At 41.6% G+C, this 16018-nt stretch overlaps 1 protein-coding gene across 1 annotated transcript in view; it reads left to right on the top strand.

Annotated features, from left to right (window-relative positions):
* LOC103086918 (potassium voltage-gated channel subfamily KQT member 5-like) overlaps window positions 1-16018 on the top strand; it is a 564354-nt gene that overhangs the window by 420471 nt on the left and 127865 nt on the right. The window contains exon 3 of the mRNA XM_007456126.1: window positions 8120-8246. Within this exon, the coding sequence (XP_007456188.1) occupies window positions 8120-8246 (127 nt within the window). The remainder of the gene's footprint in view (window positions 1-8119; window positions 8247-16018) is intronic.

Here is a 16018-nt window from a genome sequence, read left to right as displayed (position 1 = left end):
TCCTGCTGAGAAATCAGCTGTTAACCTTATAGGAGTTCCCTAGTATGTTATTTGTCTTGTTTCCCTTGCTGCTTTCAATAATTTTTCTTTGTCTTTAATTTTTGCCAACATGATTATTATGTGTTTCGGTGTGTTTCTCCTTGGGTTTATCCTGCCTGGGACTCTCTGCCCTTCCTGGATTGGGTGGCTATTTCCTTTCCCATGTTAGGGAAGTTTTCGACTGTAATCTCTTCAAATATTTTCTCAGGTCCTTTCTCTCTCTCTCCTCCTTCTGGGACCCCTATAATGCAAATGTTTTTGCGTTTAATGTTGTCCCAGAGGTCTCTTAGGCTGTATTCATTTCTTTTCATTCTTTCTTCTTTTTTCTGTTCCACAGCAATGAATTCCACCATTCTGTCTTCCAGGTCACTTATCCATTCTTCTGCCTCAGGTATTCTGCTATTGGTTTCTTCTAGTGTAGTTTTCATTTCAGTTGTTGTATTGTTCATCTCTGTTTGTTTGTTCTTTAATTCTTCTAGGTCTTTGTTAAGCATTTCTTGCATCTACTCCATCTTTGCCTCCATTCTTTTTCCAAGGTCCTGGAACATCTTCACTATCATTATTCTGAATTCTTTTTCTGGAAGGTTTCCTATCTCCACTTCATTTAGTTGTTTTTCTGGGGTTTTATCTTGTTCCTTTATCTAGTACATAGCCCTCTGCCTTGTCATCCTGTCTGTCTTTCTGTGAATGTGGTTTTTGTTCCACAGGCTGCAGGATTGTAGTTCTTCTTGCTTCTGCTGTCTGCCTTCTGGTGGATGAGGCTATCTAAGAGGCTTGTGCAAGTTTCCTGATGGGGAGGGACTGGTGGTAGGTAGAGCTGGGTGTTGCTCTGGTGGGCACAGCTCAGTAAAACTTTACTCTGCTTGACTGCTGATGGGTGGGGCTGAGTTCCCTCCCTGTTGGTTGTTTGGTCTGAGGCAACCCAACACTGGAACCTACCCAGGCTCTTTGGTGGGGCTAATGGCCGACTCTCGGAGGGCTCATGCCAAGGAGTACTTCCCAGAACTTCTGCTGCCAGTGTCCTTGTCCTCACGGTGAGACAGAGCCACCCCCCACCTCTGCAGGAGACCCTCCAACACTAGCAGATAGGTCTGGTTCAGTCTCCCCTCGGGTCACTGCTCCTTCCCCTGGGTCCCGATGCGCACACTACTTTGTGTGTGCCCTCCATGAGTGGAGTCTCTGTTTCCCACAGTCCTGTCAAAGTCCTGCAATCAAATCCCACCAGCCTTTAAAGTCTGATTCTCTAGGAATTCCTCCTCCCGTTGCTGGACCCCCAGGTTTGGAAGCCTGACGTGGGGCTCAGAACCCTCACTCCAGTGGGTGGACTTCTGTGGTTTAAGTGTTCTCCAGTTTGTGAGTCACCCACCCAGCAGTTATGAGATTTGATTTTATTGTGATTGTGCCCCTCCTACCATCTCATAGTGGCTTCTCCTTTGTCTTTGGATGTGGGATGTCTTTTTTGGTGAGTTCCAGTGTCTTTCTGTCAATGATTGTTCAGCAGTTAGTTGTGATTCTTGTGCTCTCGCAAGAGGGAGTGGTCCTCTCTACTTTTGATGAAGTCCAGTTTATCAGTTTTTCCTTTCCTTACTTATGCTTTCGGTGTAAAGTCAAAGAACTCTTTGCTTAGCTCAATTCCTAAAATTTTTCTCTTATGTTTTTTACTAAAAGTTGTATAGTTTTAACACTTAAGCCCATGATCCATTTTGAATCAATTTTTGTATGAAGTGTGAGATATAGATAGAGGTTCATTTTATTGTATATGGATATCCAGTTGTCCCAGCACTGATTGTTGAAGGGCTATTTCTTCTTCCTTTGAATTACTTATGTACCTTTATCAGGTAATCCATGGAGCATATTTGTCTGGGTGTATTTCTAGGTTCTCTGTTGTGCTCCATCATTCTCTATGTGTCTGTCCCTCTGCCAAGACCACACAGTCCTGATTTTTAGAGCTACATAGCAGGCCTTAATATCAGATACAGTGATTCTTCCCACTTCATTCTCTTTTTTCAGGATTATTTTTAGCTATTCTAGGGCCTGTGCCTTTCCACATCAACTTTAGAATAAGTTTCTTTATGTCTACCAAAAAAAAGAAAAAACTTGCTAGGAGTTTGATAGGAATTTCATTAAACCTACACATCAATTTGGGAAGAGCTGACATCTTTATTATGTTGAATCTTCCAATTCATGAACATGGTATTTCCATTTACTTAGGTCTCATCTGCTTTCTTTAACCAACATTTTATAATTTTCAGCCTGTGTACCCTGTACAGGTTTGTTAAGTGCATAGCTAAACATTTAATTTCTTTGGAATGATCGTAAATAATATTGTGCTTTTAATTTTGGCTTCCACATCCTTACTGTTAGTATGCAGACATCTGATTGGTTTTTGTATATTGATCTTGTATCTTGCAACCTTACTGAACTCACTGATTATTTCTAAGAGTCTTTTGGTAGATTCCTTGAGATTTTCTGTGTAGACAGTCATGCATCTGCAAATATAGACTATTTTATGTCTGTCTTTCCAGTTGTATGCCTTTTATTTCTTTTACTTGTCTTATTGCAGTGACTATATTATGTAACTATGTTGAATAGGAGTGATGAAACTAACATCTTTCTGTGTTCTTGATTTTTGGAGAAAAGCTTTCAGTCTTTCATCATTAAGTATGACATTAGCTGTAAGGGTTTTGTAGATTCTGTTTATCAATTTGAGATAGTAAACCTCTATTTCTGACTTGCTGAGAGTTTTTATCGTGAATGGGAAAATTGAATATCCATATGCAGAAGAATGAAATTGGACCCTTATCTCACACCACATACAAAAGTCAACTCAAAATGGATGAAAGACTTGAAACTATAATACTATTAGAAGAAAACATAGGGAAGGAGCTTCTTTTTTTTTTAGTTTTTATTGAGTATAGTTGATTTACAACATTGTTAGTTTTAAGTGTACAGCAAAGTGAATCTATTATACATATACATATATCCACTCTTTTTAAGGCTCTTTTCCCATATAGGCCATTACAGAGTACTGAGTAGAGTTCCCTGTGCTATACAGTAGGTCCTTATTGGTTATCTTATATATAGTAGTGTGTATATGTCAATCCCAATTCTTCCAATTTATCCCTCCCCACCCCCTTACCCCCGGGTAACCATAAGTTTATTTTCTACATCTGTAACTCTATTTCTCTTTTAAGATAAGTTCATTTGTACCCTTTTTTTAGATTCCACATATAAATGATATCATATGATATTTGTCTTTCTCTGTCTGACATAGGGAAGGAGCTTCTTGACATTGGTCTGGGCAATGTTTTTTTTTGTTTTTTAATTAAGGAACAGTTGATGTACAATATTATATAAGTTTCAGGTGTACAACATAATGATTCACAATTTTGAAGGTTATAGTCCCTTTATAGTTATTATAAAATATTGGCTCTATTCCCTGTGTTGTACTGTATATCCTGGTAGCTTATTTATTTTATACTTAGTAGTTTGTGCCTCTTAATCCCCTACCCCTATCTTGCCCCTCCCCGCATCCCTCTCCTCATTGGTAACCACTAATTTGTTCTCCATATTGGTGAGCCTGTTTATTGTTATATCCACTAGTTAGTTTTATTTTTCAGATTCCGCTCATAAGTGATATCATACAGAATTTGTCCTTTGGGTTTTTTTATATGACTCCAAAATCACAAAAAACAAAAATAAATACGTGGGATTGCATCTAACTTAAAATCTTCTGTACATAAAAGGAAACGATCAACAGAGTGAAGACACAACCTCTGGGATGGGAGAAGACATTTTCACACCAAACATCTGATAAGAAGTTAATATCCAAACATATATGGACCTTCCATAACTCAATAGCAAAAAATAAAATAAAATAACCTGATTTAAAAATGGGCAACAGGTATTATGAAAAGGTGTCCAACATCACTAATCATCAGAAATGTAAATCAAAACCACGATGAAGATTGGGATTGACATATACACACTACTCTGTATAAAATAGATAACTAATAAGAACCTACTGTGTAGCACAGGGAACTCTACTCAAAACTCTGTAATGACCTATATGGGAAAAGAATCTGAAAAAGAGTGGATATATGTACATGTATAACTGATTAACTTTGCTGTACACCTGAAACTAACACAACATTGTAAAGCAACTAAAAATTAATTAAGAAAAAAAACACAATGAGGTATCACCTCATATGTGTTAGAATGGCTATTATCAAAAATATAAAAGATAACAAGTGCTGGAGAGGGTGTGGAGAAAAGGGAACCTTCGTGCACTGTTGGTGGAAATGTAAATTGATGCAGCCACTACGAAGAACAGTATGGAGGTTCCTCAGGAAATTAAAAATAGAGCTACCAGCAACCCACTTCTGGTCCTGTATCCAAAGGAAGTGAGGTCAGGATCTCAGAGAGATATCTGCACCCTCATGTTCATTGCAGCATTGTTCACAATAGCCAAGATGTGGAAACAACCTTAGTGTCCATCAGTGGACAAACGAATAAAGAAGATGTGAGATAGGTAGATAGATAGACAGACAGAGACGGGAGTATTAGTCAGCCTTAAAAAAGAAATCCTGCCATTTGCAATAACATGGATGAATTTGGAGGACGTTATGCTAAGTGAAATAAGTCTGACAGAGAAACACAAATACTGCATGTTCTCACTTACATGTGGAATATAAAAAGTCAAACTCATAAAAACAGAAAGTAGAATGATTGCCAGGGACTGGAAGGTAGGCAGGAAGGAGGGATACTGGACAAAGGGCACCAAGTTTCAATTATGCAGGGTGAATAAGTCCTGGAGACCTAACATACAGCCTGGTGACTATAGTTAACAGTAGTGTTAGTGTGTCCTGGAAATTTGCTAAGAGATTAAATTTTAAGTGTTCTCACCAAAAAAAAAAAAAAAAAAAAAAAGTTACCTATGTGAGGTGATGGATATGTTAATTAGCTTGATTATGGTAAACACTTCACAATGTCTACGTACATCAAAACATCGCATGGTACAGCTCACATATACAGAACTTCCATTTGTCAATTATACCACAACAAAGTGGGGAAATGAAAAAAGAGAAGAGGTGCTCTTCTCACAATTCCATTCCCCACCAGGTCTGACTGTCAGATTTGGAATCCTTTCCCCCCTCTTTCTCAATGGCACTTTGTTCCTTTTAATTGAAATAAGATGGAAATTTCAGGAAACAGACAGAATCTGGTCAAAGTGGTTTTCATGCTTTTGCTCCCAATCGAATCAGCTCAAGTCTTGGGAGGGAGCATCCCCACGCCCTATAGCTCCGGGCCTGAGGGAAATGCTGCACAGACACCTCCCTGCTGCTCACTCGGTGACCAGGGAGTTTGAGGTTATCGCTCGCTAAGTCTAAAGTCAGGCCCTCATAACGAATACTAAGGAATGCTCAAGTAGGAGAGAATTCTGACCCTAGTCTTACTTCTCCAAGGCAGAAACTGTGACCCTGTGGTGAAATCCAGTTACAGCTTCCTCTTGCTTTATTTGGAAATGAAGGATTTTTCCCAACATAATTAAAAAAAAAAAATTCAAGAGGCAATATTCCTGAACAAGGGACCCTGAATAAAGAATTTGTAGATGTAATTTATCTGCCTCAGGATACAACATAGAAATGATGCAGTGAGGGCCTACCTTCCTAAAGTAATAGAATATTACTTTATTCTAATATTCTTTATTCAATATCTAAAGATTATTGGCCATACATTGGCTGGTAGCAGCTATTCCCATGAAAAAGTAAAATCATTCTACTGTAGTGCCAGTTGCTCAGGCCACATTGGGGATTTTCTTAGCTATCCCTGATAATAGGACCCCACAAGTGGAGTGCCAGACTTCCTGGCTCAAGTAGGAGGTGGCAGCCGGGATAAAATGGCCCTGCCATTAAATGTGCACTGGACACACAGCTGCTGGGTACCTGGGGCCTCAGCAGGCTCTGTATGAGGAAGGAGAAGGATTAAACCAAGCCTGGCCTCCCCAGGGTTCACTCCCAGCTCTTCCTAACGTGGCGCTTCAGCCACCTTAATGAATGAATAAACTCAGCTACCTAGATATATACTCAAAACTAAAAGCAAAACAAAACAAAACCCTGATATCATGAATGAGTGTGCGTTGACCATGGCTTTAGTTATCTGCATAAAGTCATCTGCGGAGATTTAGCCCGCGGGTAGTTTTAAGTCAGTGTAAGTAAGCAGCCATGATATTGGAGATTTATTTCCCATGATGAGAAATATTTGTGGGTTACTTAGTGCAAAATAACAGAAGGAGAGAATGATGTATCTCTACTAGGCATTTCAGAAGTGCAGTGTATCATCACGTGCTCTAACTGAAGAAACAGACATTTGCCTGAAACTTGAAACAAAAATGCCATTTTTCTAAATTTGATAACAGTTTTTATCTTGGGACGTGGGAGGATGGGGAGTGGCTTAGGACTACTTTGTACACTCAACACGTCTGTGATGTTTAGAGACTTTAATAAAAACCATGTATCACTTTTATAATTAAGCAATTATAACAAAAATCAAGTAATAAATATTGTTCTACATCATAAATGCTGACTCAACCCTTGTTTAAAAACAAGAGAGAGATTCAGAAAAAAACAAAACAAGAGAGGGAAATTTTTTTTTTTTTGGCAATACGCGGGCCTCTCACTGTTGTGGCCTCTCCCGTTGCAGAGCACAGGCTCCGGATGTGCAGGCTCAGCGGCCATGGCTCACGGGCCCAGCCGCTCCGCGGTATATGGGATCTTCCCGGACCGGGGCACGAACCCGTGTCCCCTGCATCGGCAGGCGGACTCTCAACCACTTCACCACCAGGGAAGCCCAAGAGAGGGAAATATTTTTAAAGGAAAACAAATCAAAAGTGATAAACTCAGTGCCTGCCCCTATAGAGGGGCAACAAGGTGACTGTGACAGGTCTGCTCCAGAGGTGCTTTCTTCTGACAGAGTCCAGTGGTTTCTCAGTCTGTGACCCACATTTAATGAGCCTCTTTAGTTGACCTTTCCCAGGGTTCAACTCACAACTCTTCCTAGATAATCTCAAAGCCCTCCTGCTGGAGCAAGTGTTATTTTCTAGGCAGCTCTCACCAAAGGGCAGCCTAATAATTAACAAGCTTCAGATCCAGAGGCTTCAGGGTCTCATTTCTGGCAAAGGATGTATGTGCCACACACAGTAACCCTGTCAAAACTTGCTGTCTTGTAAGGAGATTTTGACATTGTAACAAAAGAACTCAGTATCCTCCTAAATACCAACTTCTCCTTCTCTGAAAACAACTCTTAAGGGCTCAGGGATTATGTCACTCCTTGCAGCAAAATGAGGGTCTGTTTTCTGTGAAACTGTGAAGCTGTGTTTTCAGGGTTCGCTCTTTCATTTCAGATATTTCACATGTTACCAGGTTCTAAGGTCAATTGCACTATACAGTCAGCTCTCCTTATCTGCAAGTTCCACATCCACAGATGCAACCAACCGTAGATCGAAAATATTTGAAAAAAAATTCCAGAAAGTTCCAAGAAACAAAACTCGAACTGCATGCCAGCAACTATTTACAAATCATTTACACTGTATTAGGTATTATAAGTAATCTAGAAATGACTTAAAGTATTTGGAAGGATGTGTGTAGGTTTTATGTAAACACTACTCTATTTTATATAAGGGACTCGAACATCTGAGGATTTTGGTGTCCATGGGGTCCTGGAACCAATCTCGAGGGACTGTGTATTCCAGACAAGGGGATCTGTAATTCAGCCTGCATATTTAGAATTAAAACAGACTCCTAAACTTGCAAAGCTTTAGAGACTTGAAGAGGAATAGCATTCCATGATAGGAAATACAATGTGCATGATAGGAAATACAATAGCATTCCATGATAGGAAATACAATTCCGATGTTCTACGGGTTTAGCTTGATTTGGAGAAAAGGCGATGTTAACTTCAGACTTTAACAACCAGATATTTTAGATGAAGTGCCTGCATGTCCGGAAATATCCACAGAGCTTGCTGCTGTGGTTTGATCCGTAATACCTCTCTCTGACATGTGCCTCATTTGATGTTTTAGGAGTTTGTGATGATCGTTGTCTTTGGTTTGGAGTTCATCATTCGAATCTGGTCTGCAGGCTGCTGTTGCCGGTACAGAGGATGGCAAGGAAGACTGAGATTTGCCCGGAAGCCCTTCTGTGTTATAGGTGAATATCAAAGTCCTGGATACCTAGATTTATGACACCGCATCCTTTTCTTCGTCTGTTTCTGGTATCGCAGCATTTAGTTAATGTTAAAAGCTAACATTCATGGATTATTCACCATGGGCCAGCAATCTCGTGTTTTGAACGTGCTGACTCATTTAATCCTCTTCATAACATGATGAGGTAGGTATTTTTATTATCCGCATTTTAAGATGAAGAAATTGGGGCACAGAGAGGTGAAGTGAGTCGCTGAAAGTCATGCAGGTAGTTAGTGGTGGAGCTGGGATTTGAGCCAGATGGTCTGGCTCTAAAATACCAACTTGTGTCAGGTTAAGTTATGCTGGAATACATGGTTCTCGAGTGTCGCCCTGAGTTTGGGAGCATTGATTTCGCTAAGTGTAAAGACCCCTTTTTGCTCTACAGTGTAAGCAATACCCCTTTTATGCTCTTGATCTGCTGGGACGTATAAGTGTAGTTGTCCGGGTAAAGCATGTTAATGAGCATGCCTCAAGAATAATTACAAGTATGTTTATGCACTGTAACTGTTAGACCTGGTAAAGTGTTTATCCTCTGAAATTTGAGTCCCCACCCTACAGTCCCCGAATAAATATCACATCCCTGCAGCTCCCTGGCTGCTGTCCTTTCAAAGAGATTCCATTCACCTGGGTACCAGCCTGAAATTATAAAACATTCCAGAGTTAAGATCTGGCACCTCCAAGTAATATACTTAAAAGTGGATCATAAAATTGAAAACCTTAGTCAATTATATCTCAATTTTCAATTAATCGATTAATTTTTTAAGTAAGTTGTCTACATCATGGCCCTTTATTCCTAAATATTTCAGTGTGGGTTTTCCAAAATAAGGACATTCTTTTACCTCACCTTCCATAAATTGGACTTTAACACAATACCTTAACTAATCTGCTGGTTGTATCGCGGTTTTGCCAGTTGACCCAATAATGTCATTTGTAGCATTTTCCCTCCAGGGTGGGACCCAGTCTGGGTCACAACTGTGTCTGGTCATCACGCTTCTTTGGTCTCATTCATCTAGAACCGTTCGTCAGCCTTTCTCTGTCTTTCCCAACACTGACATTTTTGAAGAATTTGGCCTATTTTTAAGAAATATAATGTTATTCCTTTGGGGAAAGAAAAAGAAAACCCTGTATACAAAAGCTTGTTGTTATTGTTGATGTTGTAGTTGCTGCTATTATTCAACAGCTACGTTTGGTTTTCTTGCTCTTTTTTCCTTCCCACTTCTTTGGTAGCCATTCAAATCCAAATGCTGAAAGTTCTCGGTGAGGTTTACTTAATTTCAACTATTTCCAGTCTGAGAAAGTGGGGTTTTTATTTACAAGCTAGTTTAGACTAAGCTCTTCATCAGCATCTGGTTTGCCATTTTGTTTCAGGAGTTGGGAATTGTTGAGCACCTTTAGTTTCCTCCCTAACCCCTGTTCCTTAAGGAGGAAGTGGAGAAACCCCCTCCACGGGGACTGTAAGAGGAACCCAAGAGGAGCCCATCTTTCTTTCCAGTGCGGTGTGAGTGGCGCGCGTCCTGGGCACAGGGAGGCGGGAGGGCTCCCCACACACATGCACGTTTCCGGAGCCACTGTTCCTTCAACCAGACGTTATGGACATGGGGCTGTGCGTGAAGCCCTGCGGTTGCCGCGGTGAATCTAGTGCAATTCTAAGTTACATCAACCTTGAAACATCTTGTTTGGCCTTCACTAACGCAGTGTGTTTGTCCGGCTGCCCCTCTTCTGCCAGAGGGGCGTGGAGGAAAGTGGGCGCCAACGCCCAGCCTTGAGGGTCCATCCAGCCCCCCGGCGGGCCCACCCAGCTCTGCGGGTCCACCCAGCCCCTCGGGTGCATCAGTGAAGACACTTGATTTTCCTCTGGAGGTTTTTCCTCTTTTTTAATTCCCTGCTCAAGCTACACCACAAAACACTGTAACTCGATGTGGAATTATGGCACAAGAACTTCCTGTCCTATGAGGGACCCAAACAAAACCATTCACAAGGCAGATGGTTTGGCCAGGGCTCACTCAGCTTCTACAGGATAAGGTTGGTTCACGGATGACTGCAGGAACGTTCCATTCCAGGCTTTAAAACCAATTTAAAATTGGTTTTATTCCAATTCCAGAGGCAATGCCAATGTATTTCTGGCTCCTAAGCTAAAAAGCAGATTCTTTCCCAGACGCCTGCTGCCCTTTGATAGCTGTTCTCAGCTACGGATACATCAGCATAACTTAGTCCTTTAATCTTTCTCTTCCTGTCTCGGATCCATTCAGGTCTTGGTGTAACGCATGGTTCTGAAGACGACGTCGTCGTCTGTAACTTAGCCACCTTTGAGCCTGTCAACTGTGACCTTACAGATTTAGTGTGACATGGTTTAGGTGTGGCTGGAGTTTAGTTACCTCTTCAGGCCTTTTCTTCATTTGGATATTTGACCTCTAGTGAATCTATTGCTTTGGAAGAAAATTTCACGGATAAATATATAATGAATCCCCATTAGAACAAAAACAAGATTTGTACTTACATTTAGGATAACTATGCACTTTTCAGTCTTTTTTTTGAGGTACGTGTAATGGTTTGATTCATGGTCCAGATGAAGCAGTGAAATAGTGAAACATGTTCAAACGTGGGTCTTGAGGATGAGGTCAGTAAGATGTAACCTACACAGAGGAACCGAGGTCACCTGCCTGACGGCGGCAGGCCGTAGCACGTGGCTGCTGGGGCCCTTTCTAGGCCTGCTTAATAGGCCCATAAAAAAATGATTGATGTCAGGGGTTAAACGATAAAGCAAAATGTAAAGTGAACCCTGGATTTCCCTTGTTGTGCCTAATTTACCGTGGCAACATGGACAAAGAAGTAGCATCTCCCTCATCTGTCCATGACAACTGTTGTGAGTTTGGAAATGTAGCGAACCTCTCTCAAGACTCCATGTATCTGTAAGATTTGGCTACTCTGAACATGCCAAATACACACCCAACACTTTTAGAAGTCTTGAGCATTCAAGAAAGGATCCAGAGAAGACTGGTAGCCTGGCTGTGCCTGCAGCGCAGGGAGTGCTTTCTGGAAGCACCCCTGTGTTGCTCTCTCCAGCTGAAACAGACCAAAGCTACTACAGCCATCACCTAGCGAGCCCTGCAGACCAAATGTTAGTGTTTGGACACAAGGTGATAGAGGCCCACGAGCTGATTCCCAAAGACTGCAGAACTTCCCCTCCTGACCTGCCTACCCCTCCACCCCTGCACTGGAGCCAGAACCAGGGCATTTCCAAATATTGTTGATTTGAGAAATCATAAAATCATTATATTCTTGGGTTTGAAAAACATATTTTAAACAACTGTAACCTAAGGGAAGAAAAAAAATCTGTTCAACTGTTTTTTAATTAGATGCTCTCTTTCACTACCATGTTGATTTATCTCTGCTTGATTTGAGGAGTTTGCTTTGAAAATTGGTAAAAGCTTATCTTGAATTACAAAATTCTTCCTTATACCTATGCGTTCAATTTACATCTCTCCCCTAAGATGCTGTTGAAATAACATTTCTACATACATCTGGGGGCCATAATCACTGCCCTACGACTGGGAGAGTCAAGTACATTTGGGGATATTTAATGAGCTGCCCTCATTTACCTGGACTCGCTGCTTTCTGATTTCTGTACATTCAAACACAACTCATTCACTCGTGACCTCAGTATTGAGAACGTGTGAAATAACCTCGAAGACTGAGTTCACAGTCACTCCTTTTCTAACTTCCGTAAATGACCTACCTGAAAGTTGCAAACCGTACCAAAGGCTGGTGCCTAGATCACGATGATGAGCCTGATCTGTCAGGAGGCCAACCAATTTCCTGTAGCTGCGGCTTTTCTGGATGCCCCAGTGACTCTGTCTAGAGACATATGTAACAGGGCCATACTTCTCAGTCTTGCAGTGCATTTCAGGGAAGCAGAAAACACCAGCCTGTGGTTAATCGTGGATCTGTATTTGATGCTAAATATAAGTCAGTTTTTAATTGCTATTTTAGCAGTTCTCCTTCAGTGTAATATTTCCACAAGAGGACGAAAGAGGCAAACCTCAGCACGGATATTTCACCCTGAATGGAGCATATATGCCTTTGACATGAGATAACAGTCACTCCTGAAAATGCCAACAAGTGTATTTTTTTAATGAGAAGAAAATAACCAGTGTCTTCTTTGGTTAAAACAAAATTGCAGCCTTTATTAAAATCAACCACACAGCCAAGGCCACTCTAATATATCTGTGAGTTCATCCTATTAAAAGGAAGCTTCAGCTGCTAATGTGTTGGAAAGCTGTATCAGAGACTCTCAGACTGCCACTGGCTCTGAACTGAAGATTGAGACCCCATTTTTCTACCTCTCCAGGTTCTCCCTCTTTGGTTCCAAGAGACATACTCTTCCACTGCATCATTTTCTACACCTTCTAATCTCCTCTGCCCTTTAGTAGAAGTTATGTTCTCTTGGGTTATTTCCTGTCAGTTGTATACTCTTCTGTTTCTCTTTCCATCTAAGTGTTCAAACTCTGGTGCATGTGGTCGCCTCCATATCATTAACTGGACCATCTGAGGACCATTGAACCCTGTTGGGTTGATTGACCACAGAACATTAGAGCCATTTCAGTCCTTCTAATTAATAAGAGCTGATATTTATTGAGACTTGCTACGTGATGGGTACTGCTCTTGAACTCTATAAATATTGTCTTATTTAATCCTACATGAGTTTTATAATATCCTTCTTAAGGATGAGGAAGTAAATAAGCTAAGGCTTAAGAAACTTGTCCAAAGTTAGAAAGATGGTGAATGAAAGAACCAGGATTTCAGTCTGGGAAAGTATACCTACCTGATTAGCTGTTTTCACTCACACTTCTGACACTTAACGTGTGGCGGTTTTTCCTCACACCAGCCAATTCGCCAACTTTCCGGACACCAACTTGGTGTTCAATAACTCAATACAATCCTGACCCTAACAACTGGTATTAGCACAGACCGCACAGGTTCAGGGCTTAATCCCACAGGACTTTCCCTCCTCGACATCAGGTGCCAGCCACAGTGAGGTGCCCAGGCTAACATACTTCTGCCTGGCTGACTACAGTTTGGGGGCTCCAATAACTCCCCACCTCACTAGAATGACACAGAACTCAAGAAAGTGCTGTACCTTTATTATTTTATATTATATTATATTATATTGTATTATATTATATTATAGCTGTAATCCAAGAACAGCAGCCAAATGGAAAAGGCACACAGGGCAGGTATTTGGGGCCAAGGACTGGGTGACATGCAGTTTCCGTGCCCCCGCCAGGTGCCCCGCCTCCCAGCACCCATATGTTTACCAACCCGGACACTCTCCAGTACCCATGGTTTAGAGATTTTCATGGAGCTTTTACTCCAAAGACATAAGTGATTAAATCATTGGCTGCTGGTGATGGAACTCCATCTCCAGGCTCCTTTCCCTCCCCAGAGGTCCAGGGTGGGGCTGGCCTTCTCATCACGCCTTTGTCTTTCTGGTCACCAGCCCCCATCTTGAAGCTCTCTGGGGACCCCCAGCCACCTCGTTATTGTACAAAAGGCAGTTGTCATGCCAGAGATTCCAAGGTTCAGGAGTGTGTGCAAGGAACCCAGAACAATGAGCAAGTATCTACTTCCCAGAGTACCACACCACCCAACTGTGAGAAGATTGCGCTTACCGTTCATTAGTACTTTTCAATTAAATTTAGTTAACCTTGTCCATTGTCATCAACTTACATTTGTAATATTCATTATTTGTATACAAATATTATCATTTCTAATCTGAAATCTTTGAATGAGAAGCCAGACTTCACAAAATGACATTAATTGCAGCATCAGCCTTAAATATTAGCCTTATTATTTCAACTAGATCAGGTTACCTGGGCTGCTCTCCAACCTAAAGAAGAAATTAAGCCCTAAAGTAGACTTACTTGCCTCATATAGGACTGCATACCCTTTTGAACAATGTTATCATGAGGTCCTTGGGTATTTCCTAATTGGAGGCATCTCCGGATAAGTGGTATCACTCCCAGAAATGCCTTCGCATGTTTGTTCATTTTAGTAGACCCTTGGAGACCTGTTTAGGTCACTGTTGACCTGGTGCACAAATTTGAACTTATAATGTAGTTTGATCAGCTGGTAAGACTTGACCATATAGAGAATACGCTTAGAGGAAATGGATAGCTAAAGATTATTTCCCACTCCTTCTATAAACTTCAGTGGCGTACTACGATATATTGTACTGATATTCTGTACTTTCAAATGTTATGTGAGAAAATTCATTCACAGACAGAGCACTTATTATGTGCCAAACATGACCTTAGGTGCAAAGGACCCAAAGATGGATAAAACATGATCCCTGCCTGTAAGAGTACGGTCTCCCATGCCCGTGGAGAAGGAGGGACACTAATTATGTTGATTCAGAGCAAACGTGATGGAGGTAGAAGTAGTCCGGACAGAAAAGTGTAGAACATCATGACCGACTGAGCAGAGGAGTGAAAGATCCCCTGCATTCTGAGCTCAGTCACCCAGCAAACGTCTACACAGTGTCCACCATGTCCAAGCGCGGTTCTAGATGCCAGGGATGCTGTGTGGCTCTAAATGGGCAGTGTCCTCCTTCCTGTCAAGCTAATATTCCAGTGGACAGAGAAAAATAATATGCAAACATATTTTTTAGAAACAAGATAATGTCAACTAGAGATAGCATTATGAAGGATATAAACAGAGAGATTGGGGGCTTCTTTAGATCGGGTGGCCCAAGGGGGTCTTTCTAAGGAGTGGGACACTCAAGTCAACCTGAGTATTAGAGAAGCTACAATGAGAAGATGTGGGCACAGATCTCTCCAGGCCAGGGAGCAGGCATTGCAAAGGTTCTTGAGACCCAGTGAGCTTGGTTGGTACCAGGAAGAGACACATGGCCATTGTGGCTGGAGCTCAGTGAGAAGTGGGAGGTGATGGACGGACAGCCACCCCTGGGGGCCGTGGGGGCCGCATGAGGGCGTATAGTTGCCTGAGACAAGGCAGCATCTAGGATGGGCCACCAGGCAAAGGTCCACTAGATTGCTGGTGGGCCTAATGCTAAATATTTGGGTTAAAAATTTTTTGATCAGGCAACAAAAAGTATGGCTACATAAGGCTCTGGGTCTCTTGGTCATCTGTCTATACCTGTCTGAACTTCATATCGGAATATACAAATCATTACCCATCCAGAAAAATATAAACCTGTCCCTCAGACCTTTCCACTCATCTATATATTTACCCTTAGAAACATGAAATGAGCAGGAATTAGGAGACGGTGATGAGAGCTCTCCCATTCCCCTTGGAAACTATCACCAGGAAGCAATTCCCAAGGGCCTCTTAGCAAAGGACTCTGCGGCATATACTTAGTTATGGCTGCGACACAGATTTGTTTCATTAAAGGTTATTTACTTCCTTTGAGAAATTGTCCCTTTCTGCCTTGAGATGTTCTCTGAAGACTCGCGATCAGTAGGAAGCATTAAGCTGTCTCTCGGGGGTCATTCTTCCGAGTGGTGCTTGGAATTTGCCAGTAGGAGCCCCCATAGCCTCAGTGGAAGTCAAGCAGTTCAGCACCTGTACGCACTGTGGAGATATTCCCAGCACCTCTTTGCAGGGTTTGTGTCTTATTTTTAATAAATACCACAGAGCGCTCCATGCACAACTGTGTGCAGCATTTGAGAGCTGGATAATGTGCTGTGCAGTGGGAGTCTTTTAAAATTAGATCTGAAA

This window comes from Lipotes vexillifer, unplaced genomic scaffold, assembly GCF_000442215.2.
Source record: "Lipotes vexillifer unplaced genomic scaffold, Lipotes_vexillifer_v1.1 scaffold693, whole genome shotgun sequence".
In the NCBI taxonomy this organism is placed as follows: domain Eukaryota; kingdom Metazoa; phylum Chordata; class Mammalia; order Artiodactyla; family Lipotidae; genus Lipotes; species Lipotes vexillifer.
The sequence above is the reverse complement of the archived record's forward strand: the minus strand, read 5'-3'. Positions and strand labels throughout refer to the sequence as shown.